We start from the raw sequence: 13,636 nt of genomic DNA, 5'->3' as shown, positions 1-13,636 counted from the left end.
GTGAGAACCTGAAGACTATTCAAAAGAAGCCCATTCCAAATTAGACCACGTAGTCTTTATTATGTAATGAATGTAAAACATATTTCAACATGTTTTAACATATTTAACGTCAAGTGCAGGATCATTTCAGTAAAACCATCTGTGAAATAGCAGCAGTATCAAATGTAAAGGAAATAGGCCCTGACTGTCACGATCTCAGAAGGCGGACCCTAACAGAAAGCCACACTATCAAGGCCGGTGGAACTGAGGAGTTTTATTGTAAAGGGGGTGAATAGTGGCTCGGTGGGGGGAAACCAGGGTGCAGGAGCAGGGAGCGGCTGATGTAGTGGGGGGCTAGGTGCCCAGCGGGTGGCGAGGGGTTCGGAGGAGGCGGAACGTCAGGCTCTGATGAACCGGGGGGCCGAGGTGTTACGTTTGGCCGGGTAGAGGAGGACGTCTCACCGGTGGTGTTCTAGGAGGTTCCGGGAGGTAAGGAGCAGCCGGTTGTGTTGTGGGTTCCAGCGAACAAAGATGAATAAAGAGGCTTTGACTTTAAAATGAATAGCTATGAAATGTTTTATAAAAATAGACAAGAGAAGACAGGAGGGGGTGTGGCTTTATATATTGATAAAAATATTAGTTGTAAAATCCTCGAAGATATGACGCTAGCGGTGGAAGATTTGTTTGAATTCATAACTGTGGAAATTGTGTTGCAAGCAAGGAAGACTATACTAGTAAGTTGTATATACAGAACTCCAGGATCAGACATTAATTTATTCCGAGAGTGGGTAGAGAGATTATTTGTTGGAAAAACAAAAAAAGACATTATACTGTGTGGCGAGTATAATATAGATTTACTGAATACAAAGAAACATAAAGCTACCGAGGATTTTACTGATGCAGTGTACAGTATTAATTTGTATCCATTAATCACAAGACCAACTAGAATAACAAATCATAGCGCAACTTTAATCGACAACATATTTACTAATATTTTAGATGGTAATGTGGTTAGTGGTATACTAATAAATGATACTAGTGATCATCTCCCTGTCTTTATGGTGTACAATGTGAACTATAAAATAGTAAAACAAAATCCTACCTTTACTTGCTGCAGGCTGAAATCTGAGCGGGCACTAAAAGATTTTAAAATGGATTTACTTTCTCATGACTGGGAGGCTATATGTGAAGAATTAGATGTTGATGTAGCCTATAATTTGTTTATGAATATATTCATTTCACTTTATGACAAGCATTGTCCAGTGAGAAAACGTTGGGGGAAAAATGACCTAAGTACACACGTGGACAAAATTGTTGGTACCCCTCAGTTAAAGAAGCCCCTCAGTTAAAGAAGGAAAAACCCACAATTCTCACTGAAATCACTTGAAACTCACAAAAGTAACAATAAATAAAAATTTATTGAAAATTACATAATCAAAATCAGCCATCACTTTTGAATTGTTGATTAACATAATTATTTTAAAAAACAAACTAATGAAATAGGACTGGACAAAAATGATGGTACCCATAACTTAATATTTTGTTGCACAACCTTTTGAGGCAATCACTGCAATTAAACGATTTCTGTATTTGTCAATGAGCGTTCTGCAGCTGTCAACAGGTATTTTGGCCCACTCCTCATGAGCAAACAGCTCCAGTTGTCTCAGGTTTGATGGGTGTCTTCTCCAAATGGCATGTTTCAGCTCCTTCCACATATGTTCAATGGGATTCAGATCTGGGCTCATAGAAGGCCACTTTAGAATAGTCCAACGCTTTTCTCTCAGCCATTCTTGGGTGTTTTTGGCTGTGTGTTTTGGATCGTTGTCCTGTTGGAAGACCCATGACCTGCGACTGAGACCAAGCTTTCTGACACTAGGCAGCACATTTCTCTCCAGAATGCCTTGATAGTCTTCAGATTTCATCGTACCTTGCACACTTTCAAGACACCCTGTGCCAGATGCAGCAAAGCAGCCCCAAAACATTACTGAGCCTCCTCCATGTTTCACCGTAGGGACAGTGTTCTTTTCTTCGTATGCTTGGTTTTTGAGTCTATGAACATAGAGTTGATGTGCCTTACCAAAAAGCTCCAGTTTGGTCTCATCTGTCCAAAGGACATTCTCCCAGAAGCTTTGTGGCTTGTCAACATGCATTTTTGCAAATTCCAGTCTGGCTTTTTTATGAGTTTTTTCAGCAGTGGTGTCCTCCTTGGTCGTCTCCCATGAAGTCCACTTTGGCTCAAACAACGACGAATGGTGCGATCTGACACTGATGTACCTTGGCCTTGGAGTTCACCTTTAATTTCTTTGGAGGTTGCTCTGGCTCTTTGGATACAATTCCAACGATCCGTCTCTTCAATTTGTCATCAATTTTCCTCTTGCGGCCACGTCCAGGGAGGTTGGCTACTGTCCCGTGAGTCTTGAACTTCTGAATAATATGAGCCACTGTTGTCACAGGAACTTCAAACTGTTTAGAGATGGTCTTATAGCCTTTACCTTTAAGATGTTTGTCTATCAATTTTTTTTCGGATGTCCTGGGACAATTCTCTCCTTCGCTTTCTGTTGTCCATGTTCAGTGTGGTACACACCTTTTCACCAAACAGCAGGGTGACTACTTGTCTCCCTTTAAATAGGCAGACTGACTGATTATGAGTTTGGAAACACCTGTGATGTCAATTAAATGACACACCTGAGTTAATCATGTCACTCTGGTCAAATAGTTTTCAATCTTTTATAGAGGTACCATCATTTTTGTCCAGGCCTGTTTCATTAGTTTGTTTTTTTAAATAATTATGTTAATCAACAATTCAAAAGTAATGGCTGTTTTTGATTATTTAATTTTCAATAAATTTTTATTTATTGTTACTTTTGTGAGTTTCAAGTGATTTCAGTGAGAATTGTGGGTTTTTCCTTCTTTAACTGAGGGGTACCAACAATTTTGTCCACGTGTGTAGGTCAGCGGAAGTACTTGTAGGTCAGCAGAAGTACTTGTAGGTCAGCAGAGGTACTTGTAGGTCAGCAGAAGTACCTGTAGGTCAGCAGAAGTACTTGTAGGTCAGCAGAAGTACTTGTAGGTCAGCAGAAGTACTTGAAGGTCAGCAGAGGTACTTGCAGGTCAGCAGAAGTACCTGTAGGTCAGCAGAAGTACTTGTAGGTCAGCAGCAGAAGTACTTGTAGGTCAGCGGAAGTACTTGTAGGTCAGCGGAAGTACTTGTAGGTCAGCAGAAGTACTTGTAGGTCAGCAGAGGTACTTGTAGGTCAGCAGAAGTACTTGTAGGTCAGCAGAAGTACTTGTAGGTCAGCAGAGGTACTTGTAGGTCAGCAGAAGTACTTGTAGGTCAGCAGAGGTACTTGTAGGTCAGCAGAAGTACCTGTAGGTCAGCAGAAGTACTTGTAGGTCAGCAGCAGAAGTACTTGTAGGTCAGCAGAAGTACTTGTAGGTCAGTAGAAGTACTTGTAGGTCAGCGGAAGTACTTGAAGGTCAGCAGCAGAAGTACTTGTAGGTGAGCAGAAGTGCGTGGTTTTGTTTCATCATAGAGCCAGAGGAGGCGTTCCTTTCATAAAGCTTTATTTCACAGATCTCCTGCAACAGGAGGCTCATATACATTTACATCCACCCTCTGCAGCCTGAAGATGTTAAATAACGCAATAATTCAAGACAAAAACAGCAAAAACACACAAAAACACACATTATCCAACTGAAGTAACGAGAACAACATCAGAAGAAGAACACCATGTCAGATACTTCCTGTTTTCTAGAATCTTTAAGGTGCACCAGAACACGGTGAGGACACAGAATACTTGCATGTTTTAATATTTCTTAGTTTCAGATGAATTCAGAGTTCTGCTCGTCGGCGTGAGTTCAGTTCCACTCTGGTTGTTTGGCACAAAGTTTAGAGGAGGAGGAATCTCATAGTGGAGATGTAAGGCGACTCACAGGACCTCTGGAGGGAAACACAACCAGAGACGAGTCAGAGAGGCCACCAAGACAGACATGACTCCACCTGGTACACCTGGAAGCAGCTAAACGCAACTTTACACTTTAGATTCTTCATTATTCAACATTATTTAGTAGAAATCTGTTTCACTTTGACATTAAAGAGTCTTTTCTGTGTGAATTTGTGTCAAAAATACATTAAATTAAGCCCAACTTAATGTTGATCAGAACTAAAACAGGAAAACTTGCATTCTGGAGAATTTCTCAGCATTAATTCACATCTTTTCTGCATCAATTCATGCTGAACATAAACTAAAATACTTTGGATCTTTACGAGTTTACAGAAAAGATTCACTAATGTCAAAGTGGAAACACATTTGTACAAAATAATGCTAATTAACACTAATTCTCAGCTTTCACCTCATAACAAACCATGTCCTGGTAAAATATCACTTTTTTTAGTAGATTAAACTGTTTGCATCACTTTTAATTTAAAAAATTAAAATCTCTTATGGATTCTGCTGATTTTGCATAAAGATCTTAATTATTTTAGTTTATTTTCAGTCATTTTCAGCATGATTTGATGCAGAAAACACACAAATTGCTTCAAAAAACTTCTCCAGGATGCAGGTTTTCCTCTTTTATTTCTGGTCAACATTAAATTGTGGTTCATTTTATGTATTTTTGACACAAATTCATACAGAAAAGACTCTTTAATGTCAATGTGAAACAGATTTCTACTAAATAATTTTAGCTGACACCAGTTCTCAGTTTCTACCTTGTAACAAACCATGTGCTGCTAAAATATCTTCTTTTGTTGTAAAATAAACTGTTTTAAAGAGTCTTTTCTGTGTGAGTTTGTGACAAAAACACGCAAAAGTTGACCAGAAATAAAAGAGGAAAACTTGTATTCTGGAGAATTTCTCTGGATTAATTTGTATCTTTGCTGCATGAATTCACACTGAAAACAATTCAAAATGAACTAAGATCATTCAGAGAACCAAGAATTTACACCCGAGAGGCTAAATTCATGAACTATTTGGTACTTTTTGTCGACATTCGTAACAATGAATCAGCATTAAACTGACCACGGTTCAATGTTGAAAAGCAGTAAAATGGTGAAACTTCTGCAGGAGGTCAAAACTTTTAAATGTGATCATTAAACATTTAAGCTCTGACATTCTGCTGAACTTTTCTGCACCAATGTCATCTTTTCTGCATCAATTCATGTTGAAAATGAGCAAAAATAAACTAAAATACTTCAGAGCTGTCTAGAAGCACCTGAGCTCTGGTTGGAGGTCATTAATCTCCACATCAGTCTGTCATGGTGTCCGTTACGAGCTAAACTCACACTATGCTCTAATAATGTAGCACTTCCAGGTGTGAACCTCCAGATGAACCTACGAACAGCTGGATTTAACCCCACCTCCGGTACCTGCGACATGCTGAGGCTTCATGGGGCCCGTCTTCCTCAGGAAAGGTTCTCCTCCCTCGAAGGCCAGGATGGGTTCGCCGACCATCTGCTGCTGACCAGAGCTGCTGCTGCTGTTCAGCTGGATCATCTCCTCGAAGTCTCCAGACTCCCCGTTGGCTGAGACGCCGTTCTGGTGCGAGTTGGGCTGGACGCCGTTGACGACGAGGCCGGAAACTCCTGCAGCAGGAAGCTGAGGGTTTCCAGGAGCTGAAGGAAGATCAGAAGATTCATGAACATCATAGAGATGAGATACAGAACCAGACAGAAGACTGGATTCATGCAGTCAAATGTGTCTATCTTTGTATTTATCTTTGACTCCTGGACTCTATACCTACCATCAAGCATGGAGGTGGCAGTATCATTATACTATCAATTTAACTGACTCAAGTCTGAGACAGAAAGACAACAAATTCAGTGGAACGGCACCAGAATTGATGCTGTTTCACTAAATTTGTCGTCTTTCTGACTTTATTCTTCAGGTTCTTGATGGGTCCAAATCAAGACTTTGGGGAGACCAGTCTAGAACCTTCATTCTAGAACCTTCATTCCAGCCTGAAGGAACCGTTTCTTTACCACGTCTGATGAGTGTTGGGACTCATTGTCTGGTTGAAACATCCAACTGTGTCCAAGATCAACCTTCTGCTGACGGTTTTAGGTTCTCCTGAAGAACGTGGAGGTGATCCTCCTTCTTCATTATTCCATTTACTTTGTGTGAAGCTCCAGTTCCACAGAGCATGATACTGCCACCACCATGCTTGACGGTAGGTTTGGTGTTCTCGGGGTTAAAAAAAAGTCCAGGACCTGCCTAAGATAGTCTGAACCCAGTCCTCAACCAGTCCTTAAAAGGTCTAAAACCAGGACAAAAATCAAACCTAAACCAGTCTAAAACAATGTTCAGAGCCATCAGAATACAGTCTGAAACCAGTCCTAAACCAGTAATAACAAAGTCTAAAAGCAAGACCAAGATCAAATCTAAACCAATCCAATAAAAATGTTCAGATTACAGCTTGATACCAGTCCGCAACCAAAACTGACACCAGCTTTAGAAACAGTCTGAAACCAGTCGTAAAAAAAGTTAAAAAACAGTATAAAATCAGGACCAAACTCAAACCTAAACCAGTCCAAAAAATGTTCAGAACCAGTCTGAATAAAGTCCAAAACCAGTAATCAAAAATAAAAAAAAACAGTACTAAATCATGACCAAAACCAAACCACTCCTAAAAATAGTCCAAGACTTGTCCAAGACACGCCTAAACCAGTCCTTAAAAGGTCTAAAACCAGAACCAAAATCAAACCATAACCAGTCCAAAAAAAAAAACTGAAACCAGTTTTAGAAACAGTCCAAAACCAGTCCTAAAAAGTTTTTAGACCTTTTCAGGATACTTAGTTACTTAGTTTAGTCCATTATTGAGGCAATTTTTGTATCAAAAGAGGCAACTTTTGATTTCAAGTCAGTGATTTTCTTCTTCAGATCTTTGTGAGCTCCTCAGACGTTCCCCCTGTAGTGTTTGAGTCTAATGAGTGGATCTAATGGTTCTATTTAAACTGGATCAGAGGAGACAGCAGCTGTAGGGAAGACATCAAACCACTAAGACGAGTCGATAAACCGTTTAAGGAACCAAAACCGTTAATTCCGTTTACTGTTCCAGCAGATTTAGTCCCATTTCCAGAAGACCTTCAACCCTCGTGTCGGCCTGCAGGTCAAACTGACCCGTTTTAAAGTTTGAAAAGGTGGAGAAAAAAATTTGTTTTCACAGTGAAATTTCTGATGTTCACATTTTCAACATTTTTGGGAAATCTTTGAACATTTTTTGGTGGGAAATTTTTTTTCAATGTTTCTTTAAGAACGTTCACATAACGTTCTTAAAGAAAATATTAGAAGTTTTACTGATACACATGGAATCACTCTAGATATTTTTAGGAAGTTTTTGGAAGATTTTTACTCATTTTTTGAAAATATTTACAAGATTTTTCGTGGAGGATTATTATAAAATAATTGTTTTAGGGGAAACTTTGAAGGAATTATTGGAATTTTCTCCCCGAAGGTTTTGCAATTTTTCAGAAATTTGGGGAATTGTTTTGCTGAATTTTTGAATTTTTTTCAGACAAGGAAACAATATTTTTTTGGTGCCTGTAAATGAAGACAACACTGAGGTTAATGAATCTAAGAAAGGACTGTTTTGTGTTTCAGTGTCTCAAAGTTCTAGGAGTCACTGGAGACTCTTAAAGCCTCTGTCTGGTTAAATCAGGCATCATGAGGGCGACGGTACCTTTACTGAGCTCTGAGTCTTTCCCGTTGACCTGAGGAGAAGCTCTGACGTCCTTCTGTGAGTAGAAGAACAAACAGAGTGGTGTTACTTCAGAAGAACTTTGGCTCCTGGTCTGTTTTAAACTGAGTCTCACCGACCTTCTCTCCTGCGTCGCTCTTACGAGTCCTCTTCATGATCTCCTCCAGGCGCTGTGAGCGTCAGACAGGACATCAACGTTAGCTGAGGATGTCTTTCTGAACTCTAAAAATGTGCTTGTTCCTCTCTGTTCTCACCTTCTTCCTCTCCAGTCTCTCCTGCTCTTCTTTCTGGAAGTGTTTCTCTCTCTCCATTCGCTGACGTTCGGCCTCCTCCTTGGCTTTAGCTTCAGCCTCCTCCCTCTGAAACAGGAAACACGGATGTAAAGTTAACAAAAAAGAAAACAAACTCATTAAAAATCTATTATTTTTATCATTAAATTGAAACCAGTGTCCAACCTGCGGCCCGTTTTGTGTCTCATTTTTATAATATTTTGTTTTGTTTTTGTTGTTTTTCATCTTTTTTAAAATCTGACTTTTGTCGTTTGTCTCCTTTTTGTCATTTAGTTCATTTTTTGTCTATTTTTCATTTTGTTTCGTGTCATTTGTCTCATTCTTTGAAATATTTTGTCTTGTTTTTGTTGTTTTGTGTCTTCCTTTGCCTGACTTTTGTCCTTTTGTTTCCTTTTTGTCTCTCTTGTGTTTTTTGTCTTATTTAGGTCATTTTGTGTTTTCTTACTCGTTTTGTGTCTCATTTTTGTCATTTGTTTATTATTTTATTGCTGTGTAACTTTTCATCTCATTTTTTGTCTCTTTTTTGTTTTGTTCTGTGTCATTTGTCTCATTTATTGTCGTTATGGGCCTCGTTTTTGTCTTTTTAGTAATATTTTGTCTTGTTTTTGTCCTTTTTGTCTTCTTCTGTGGTTGTGATCCTCCAGTAAATCCTCCATGCTTCAGCTCCAGGTGACTAAATGTTGTGTTCCTTTGTAGACACTCTGTGATCTGGAAGTTGTAATGTGGAAATGATAAACTGAGGATGAATGTTGATTAAACTGAATTTATTTTTCTTCATAAATTTCAGGTTGTTCATGATGTTTAGTAAAAAGATAATTCCTTAAATGTGAACATTTGTGCAGTAAAACAAAGGAACCATGAGGAGTTGTGGTTATTTAGAGGTTATTATGCTGTGGTTTTACTGGTTTTACTGGAGATCAGACTGGACTGAACTAAGATGATTTCGACTCTCCTGCTGTCAGTGAAATCCTCCGACCACCAGAGGGCAGCAGCAGCTCCCTTCCTCCAGCCTCCATCTCCACCAAACGCCTCACTGAGCTTTCAGACTCCACACCAACCAGGCAGATGTTTGAAAGGCGACGATGAAAACACGGTTATGGCTCCAGCAGCAGCCAGATGTTGGAAACCGGCAGATTTAAACGTTTCCAGAGCAGCAGAACTGGAACCAGACGGGCTGCTGGAGTCCATCTGAGGAGAACAAAGGTCTGACTGAGGGCAGATCAGCTGATCCAGACTCATCCCAGTATGGAGGTCAGCATCTGGAGGCCTGCTGGAGCTTTAATCTGGGCAGACTGGGCCTGACGCTCCTGCTCAGGTTCCTGGTTAATCTGCCCAGATGGTAACGGACTTAGAGCTGTGGATCGCTGGTGGTTAACGGAAAACTACAGCAGGAGGAGTTTAGTGGAGGGTTGAGGGTTTGATTCCAGCAGATTACTGATATTTCTGCTTCATTCCAACCTGGCATGTTCATATCGATGTCTGGGTTCAGTCCAAATTCAGCAGAATTTGAGTTTTTCTCGCCGTTTCAACTGTTTTAAGGTAATTTGGCCGATTTTGTGGTGATTTTCCACCTTTTTAGTTATTTTAGTTTCAGTTTTTAGCAGAACTCAGATATGCTTTTCCTCCTAAAACATCATCTCAACTGTCTCTGGTTATATTCAGTCTACAGGTGTGTCTCACCTGTCTCTGGTTATATTTTAGTCTACAGGTGTGTCTCACCTGTCTCTGGTCATATTCAGTCCTACAGGTGTGTCTCACCTGTCTCTGGTCATATTCAGTCTACAGGTTGTGTCTCACCTGTCTCTGGTCATATTCAGTCTACAGTGTGTCTCACCTGTCTCTGGTTATATTTTAGTCTACAGGTGTGTCTCACCTGTCTCTGGTTATATTTTAGTCTACAGGTGTGTCTTACCTGTCTCTGGTTATATTTTAGTCTACAGTGTGTCTCACCTGTCTCTGGTTATATTCAGTCTACAGGTGTGTCTCACCTGTCTCTGGTCATATTCAGTCTACAGGTGTGTCTCACCTGTCTCTGGTTATATTTTAGTCTACAGGTGTGTCTTACCTGTCTCTGGTCATATTCAGTCTACAGGTGTGTCTCACCTGTCTCTGGTTATATTCAGTCTACAGGTGTGTCTCACCTGTCTCTGGTTATATTTAGTCTACAGGTGTGTCTTACCTGTCTCTGGTTATATTTTAGTCTACAGGTGTGTCTTACCTGTCTCTGGTCATATTCAGTCTACAGGTGTGTCTCACCTGTCTCTGGTTATATTCAGTCTACAGGTGTGTCTCACCTGTCTCTGGTTATATTTTAGTCTACAGGTGTGTCTTACCTGTCTCTGGTTATATTTAGTCTACAGGTGTGTCTCACCTGTCTCTGGTCATATTCAGTCTACAGGTGTGTCTCACCTGTCTCTGGTTATATTCAGTCTACAGGTGTGTCTCACCTGTCTCTGGTCATATTCAGTCTACAGGTGTGTCTCACCTGTCTCTGGTTATATTTTAGTCTACAGGTGTGTCTTACCTGTCTCTGGTTATATTTTAGTCTACAGGTGTGTCTCACCTGTCTCTGGTCATATTCAGTCTACAGGTGTGTCTCACCTGTCTCTGGTTATATTTTAGTCTACAGGTGTGTCTTACCTGTCTCTGGTTATATTTTAGTCTACAGGTGTGTCTCACCTGTCTCTGGTCATATTCAGTCTACAGGTTGTCTTACCTGTCTCTGGTTATATTTTAGTCTACAGGTGTGTCTCACCTGTCTCTGGTCATATTCAGTCTACAGGTGTGTCTCACCTGTCTCTGGTTATATTCAGTCTACAGGTGTGTCTCACCTGTCTCCTGGTCATATTCAGTCTACAGGTGTGTCTCACCTGTCTCTGGTTATATTTTAGTCTACAGGTGTGTCTTACCTGTCTCTGGTTATATTTTAGTCTACAGGTGTGTCTCACCTGTCTCTGGTCATATTCAGTCTACAGGTGTGTCTCACCTGTCTCTGGTTATATTTTAGTCTACAGGTGTGTCTCCACCTGTCTCTGGTCATATTCGATCTACAGGTGTGTCTCACCTGTCTCTGGTTATATTCAGTCCTAACAGGTGTGTCTCACCTGTCTCTGGTTATAATTCAGTCTACAGGTGTGTCTTACCTGTCTCTGGTTATATTTTAGTCTACAGGTGTGTCTTACCTGTCTCTGGTCATATTCAGTCTACAGGTGTGTCTTACCTGTCTCTGGTTATATTTTAGTCTACAGGTGTGTCTCACCTGTCTCTGGTTATATTCAGTCTACAGGCGTGTCTTACCTGTCTCTGGTTATATTTCAGTCTAACAGGTGTGTCTCACCTTCTCTTGGTTGAGTCTCAGGTTGTTGTCCTCACCTGTCTCTGGTTATATTCAGTCTACAGGTGTGTCTCACCTGTCTCTGGTTATATTTTAGTCTACAGGTGTGTCTCACCTGTCTCTGGTTATATTTTAGTCTACAGGTGTGTCTCACCTGTCTCTGGTTATATTTTAGTCTACAGGTGTGTCTCACCTGTCTCTGGTTATATTCAGTCTACAGGTGTGTCTCACCTGTCTCTGGTTATATTCAGTCTACAGGTGTCTCACCTGTCTCTGGTCATATTCAGTCTACAGGTGTGTCTCACCTGTCTCTGGTTATATTCAGTCTACAGGTGTGTCTCACCTGTCTCTGGTTATATTTTAGTCTACAGGTGTGTCTTACCTGTCTCTGGTTATATTTTAGTCTACAGGTGTGTCTCACCTGTCTCTGGTTATATTTTAGTCTACAGGTGTGTCTCACCTGTCTCTGGTTATATTTTAGTCTACAGGTGTGTCTCACCTGTCTCTGGTTATATTTAGTCTACAGGTGTGTCTTACCTGTCTCTGGTTATATTTTAGTCTACAGGTGTGTCTCCTGTCTCTGGTTATATTCAGTCTACAGGTGTGTCTCACCTGTCTCTGGTTATATCAGTCTACAGGTGTGTCTCACCTGTCTCTGGTTATATTGTCTACAGGTGTGTCTCACTGTCTCTGGTTATATTCAGTCTACAGGTGTGTCTCACCTGTCTCTGGTTATATTCAGTCTACAGGTGTGTCTCACCTGTCTCTGGTTATATTCAGTCTACAGGTGTGTCTCACCTGTCTCTGGTTATATTTTAGTCTACAGGTGTGTCTCACCTGTCTCTGGTTATATTTTAGTCTACAGGTGTGTCTCACCTGTCTCTGGTTATATTTTAGTCTACAGGTGTGTCTCACCTGTCTCTGGTTATATTCAGTCTACAGGTGTGTCTCACCTGTCTCTGGTTATATTTTAGTCTACAGGTGTGTCTCACCTGTCTCTGGTCATATTCAGTCTACAGGTGTGTCTCACCCTGTCTCTGGTTATATTCAGTCTACAGGTGTGTCTCACCTGTCTCTGGTCATATTCAGTCTACAGGTGTGTCTCACCTGTCTCTGGTTATATTTTAGTCTACAGGTGTCTTACCTGTCTCTGGTTATATTTTAGTCTACAGGTGTGTCTCACCTGTCTCTGGTCATATTCAGTCTACAGGTGTGTCTCACCTGTCTCTGGTTATATTTTAGTCTACAGGTGTGTCTCACCTGTCTCTGGTCATATTCAGTCTACAGGTGTGTCTCACCTGTCTCTGGTTATATTCAGTCTACAGGTGTGTCTCACCTGTCTCTGGTTATATTCAGTCTACAGGTGTGTCTTACCTGTCTCTGGTTATATTTTAGTCTACAGGTGTGTCTTACCTGTCTCTGGTCATATTCAGTCTACAGGTGTGTCTCACCTGTCTCTGGTTATATTTTAGTCTACAGGTGTGTCTCACCTGTCTCTGGTTATATTCAGTCTACAGGCGTGTCTTACCTGTCTCTGGTTATATTTTAGTCTACAGGTGTGTCTCACCTGTCTCTGGTTATATTCAGTCTACAGGTGTGTCTCACCTGTCTCTGGTTATATTTTAGTCTACAGGTGTGTCTCACCTGTCTCTGGTTATATTTTAGTCTACAGGTGTGTCTCACCTGTCTCTGGTTATATTTTAGTCTACAGGTGTGTCTCACCTGTCTCTGGTTATATTCAGTCTACAGGCGTGTCTTACCTGTCTCTGGTTATATTTAGTCTACAGGTGTGTCTCACCTGTCTCTGGTCATATTCAGTCTACAGGTGTGTCTCACCTGTCTCTGGTCATATTCAGTCTACAGGCGTGTCTCACCTGTCTCTGGTCATATTCAGTCTACAGGTGTGTCTTACCTGTCTCTGGTCATATTCAGTCTACAGGTGTGTCTCACCTGTCTCTGGTTATATTTAGTCTACAGGTGTGTCTTACCTGTCTCTGGTCATATTCAGTCTACAGGTGTGTCTTACCTGTCTCTGGTCATATTCAGTCTACAGGCGTGTCTCACCTGTCTCTGGTTATATTTTAGTCTACAGGTGTGTCTTACCTGTCTCTGGTCATATTCAGTCTACAGGTGTGTCTCACCTGTCTCTGGTTATATTCAGTCTACAGGTGTGTCTCACCTGTCTCTGGTTATATTCAGTCTACAGGTGTGTCTTACCTGTCTCTGGTTATATTCAGTCTACAGGTGTGTCTCACCTGTCTCTGGTTATATTCAGTCTACAGGCGTGTCTTACCTGTCTCTGGTTATATTCAGTCTACAGGTGTGTCTCACCTGTCTC

At 40.8% G+C, this 13,636-nt stretch overlaps 1 protein-coding gene and 3 long non-coding RNA genes across 9 annotated transcripts in view; 2 read left to right on the top strand and 2 right to left on the bottom strand.

Annotated features, from left to right (window-relative positions):
- Positions 1 to 3,526: 3,526 nt before the first annotated feature.
- map7d1b (MAP7 domain containing 1b) overlaps positions 3,527 to 13,636 on the bottom strand; it is a 73,614-nt gene continuing 63,504 nt past the window's right edge. For all 6 annotated transcript variants that reach the window (XM_051955438.1, XM_051955442.1, XM_051955440.1 and 3 more), the window contains 5 exons: positions 7,929 to 8,033; positions 7,794 to 7,844; positions 7,657 to 7,711; positions 5,348 to 5,593; positions 3,527 to 3,919 (listed from right to left, as the gene is read on the bottom strand). In XM_051955438.1, coding sequence (XP_051811398.1) covers positions 3,909 to 3,919; positions 5,348 to 5,593; positions 7,657 to 7,711; positions 7,794 to 7,844; positions 7,929 to 8,033 — 468 coding nt within the window. In that variant the 3' untranslated portion in view covers positions 3,527 to 3,908. The remainder of the gene's footprint in view (positions 3,920 to 5,347; positions 5,594 to 7,656; positions 7,712 to 7,793; positions 7,845 to 7,928; positions 8,034 to 13,636) is intronic.
- LOC127536061 (uncharacterized) lies at positions 9,717 to 10,664 on the top strand. Its single transcript, XR_007945080.1, has 3 exons — positions 9,717 to 9,749; positions 9,942 to 10,018; positions 10,517 to 10,664. It is a non-coding gene; the product is annotated as an uncharacterized LOC127536061 (long non-coding RNA).
- Positions 11,117 to 13,483, top strand: LOC127536059 (uncharacterized). The gene is made up of 4 exons (XR_007945078.1): positions 11,117 to 11,173; positions 12,357 to 12,433; positions 12,662 to 12,777; positions 13,276 to 13,483. It is a non-coding gene; the product is annotated as an uncharacterized LOC127536059 (long non-coding RNA).
- LOC127536060 (uncharacterized) lies at positions 12,454 to 13,591 on the bottom strand. Its single transcript, XR_007945079.1, has 3 exons — positions 13,478 to 13,591; positions 12,712 to 12,788; positions 12,454 to 12,519 (listed from the first exon to the last, which is right to left on the bottom strand). It is a non-coding gene; the product is annotated as an uncharacterized LOC127536060 (long non-coding RNA).

This window comes from Acanthochromis polyacanthus, chromosome 11, assembly GCF_021347895.1.
Source record: "Acanthochromis polyacanthus isolate Apoly-LR-REF ecotype Palm Island chromosome 11, KAUST_Apoly_ChrSc, whole genome shotgun sequence".
Classification (NCBI taxonomy): Eukaryota; Metazoa; Chordata; class Actinopteri; family Pomacentridae; genus Acanthochromis; species Acanthochromis polyacanthus.
The sequence above is the reverse complement of the archived record's forward strand: the minus strand, read 5'-3'. Positions and strand labels throughout refer to the sequence as shown.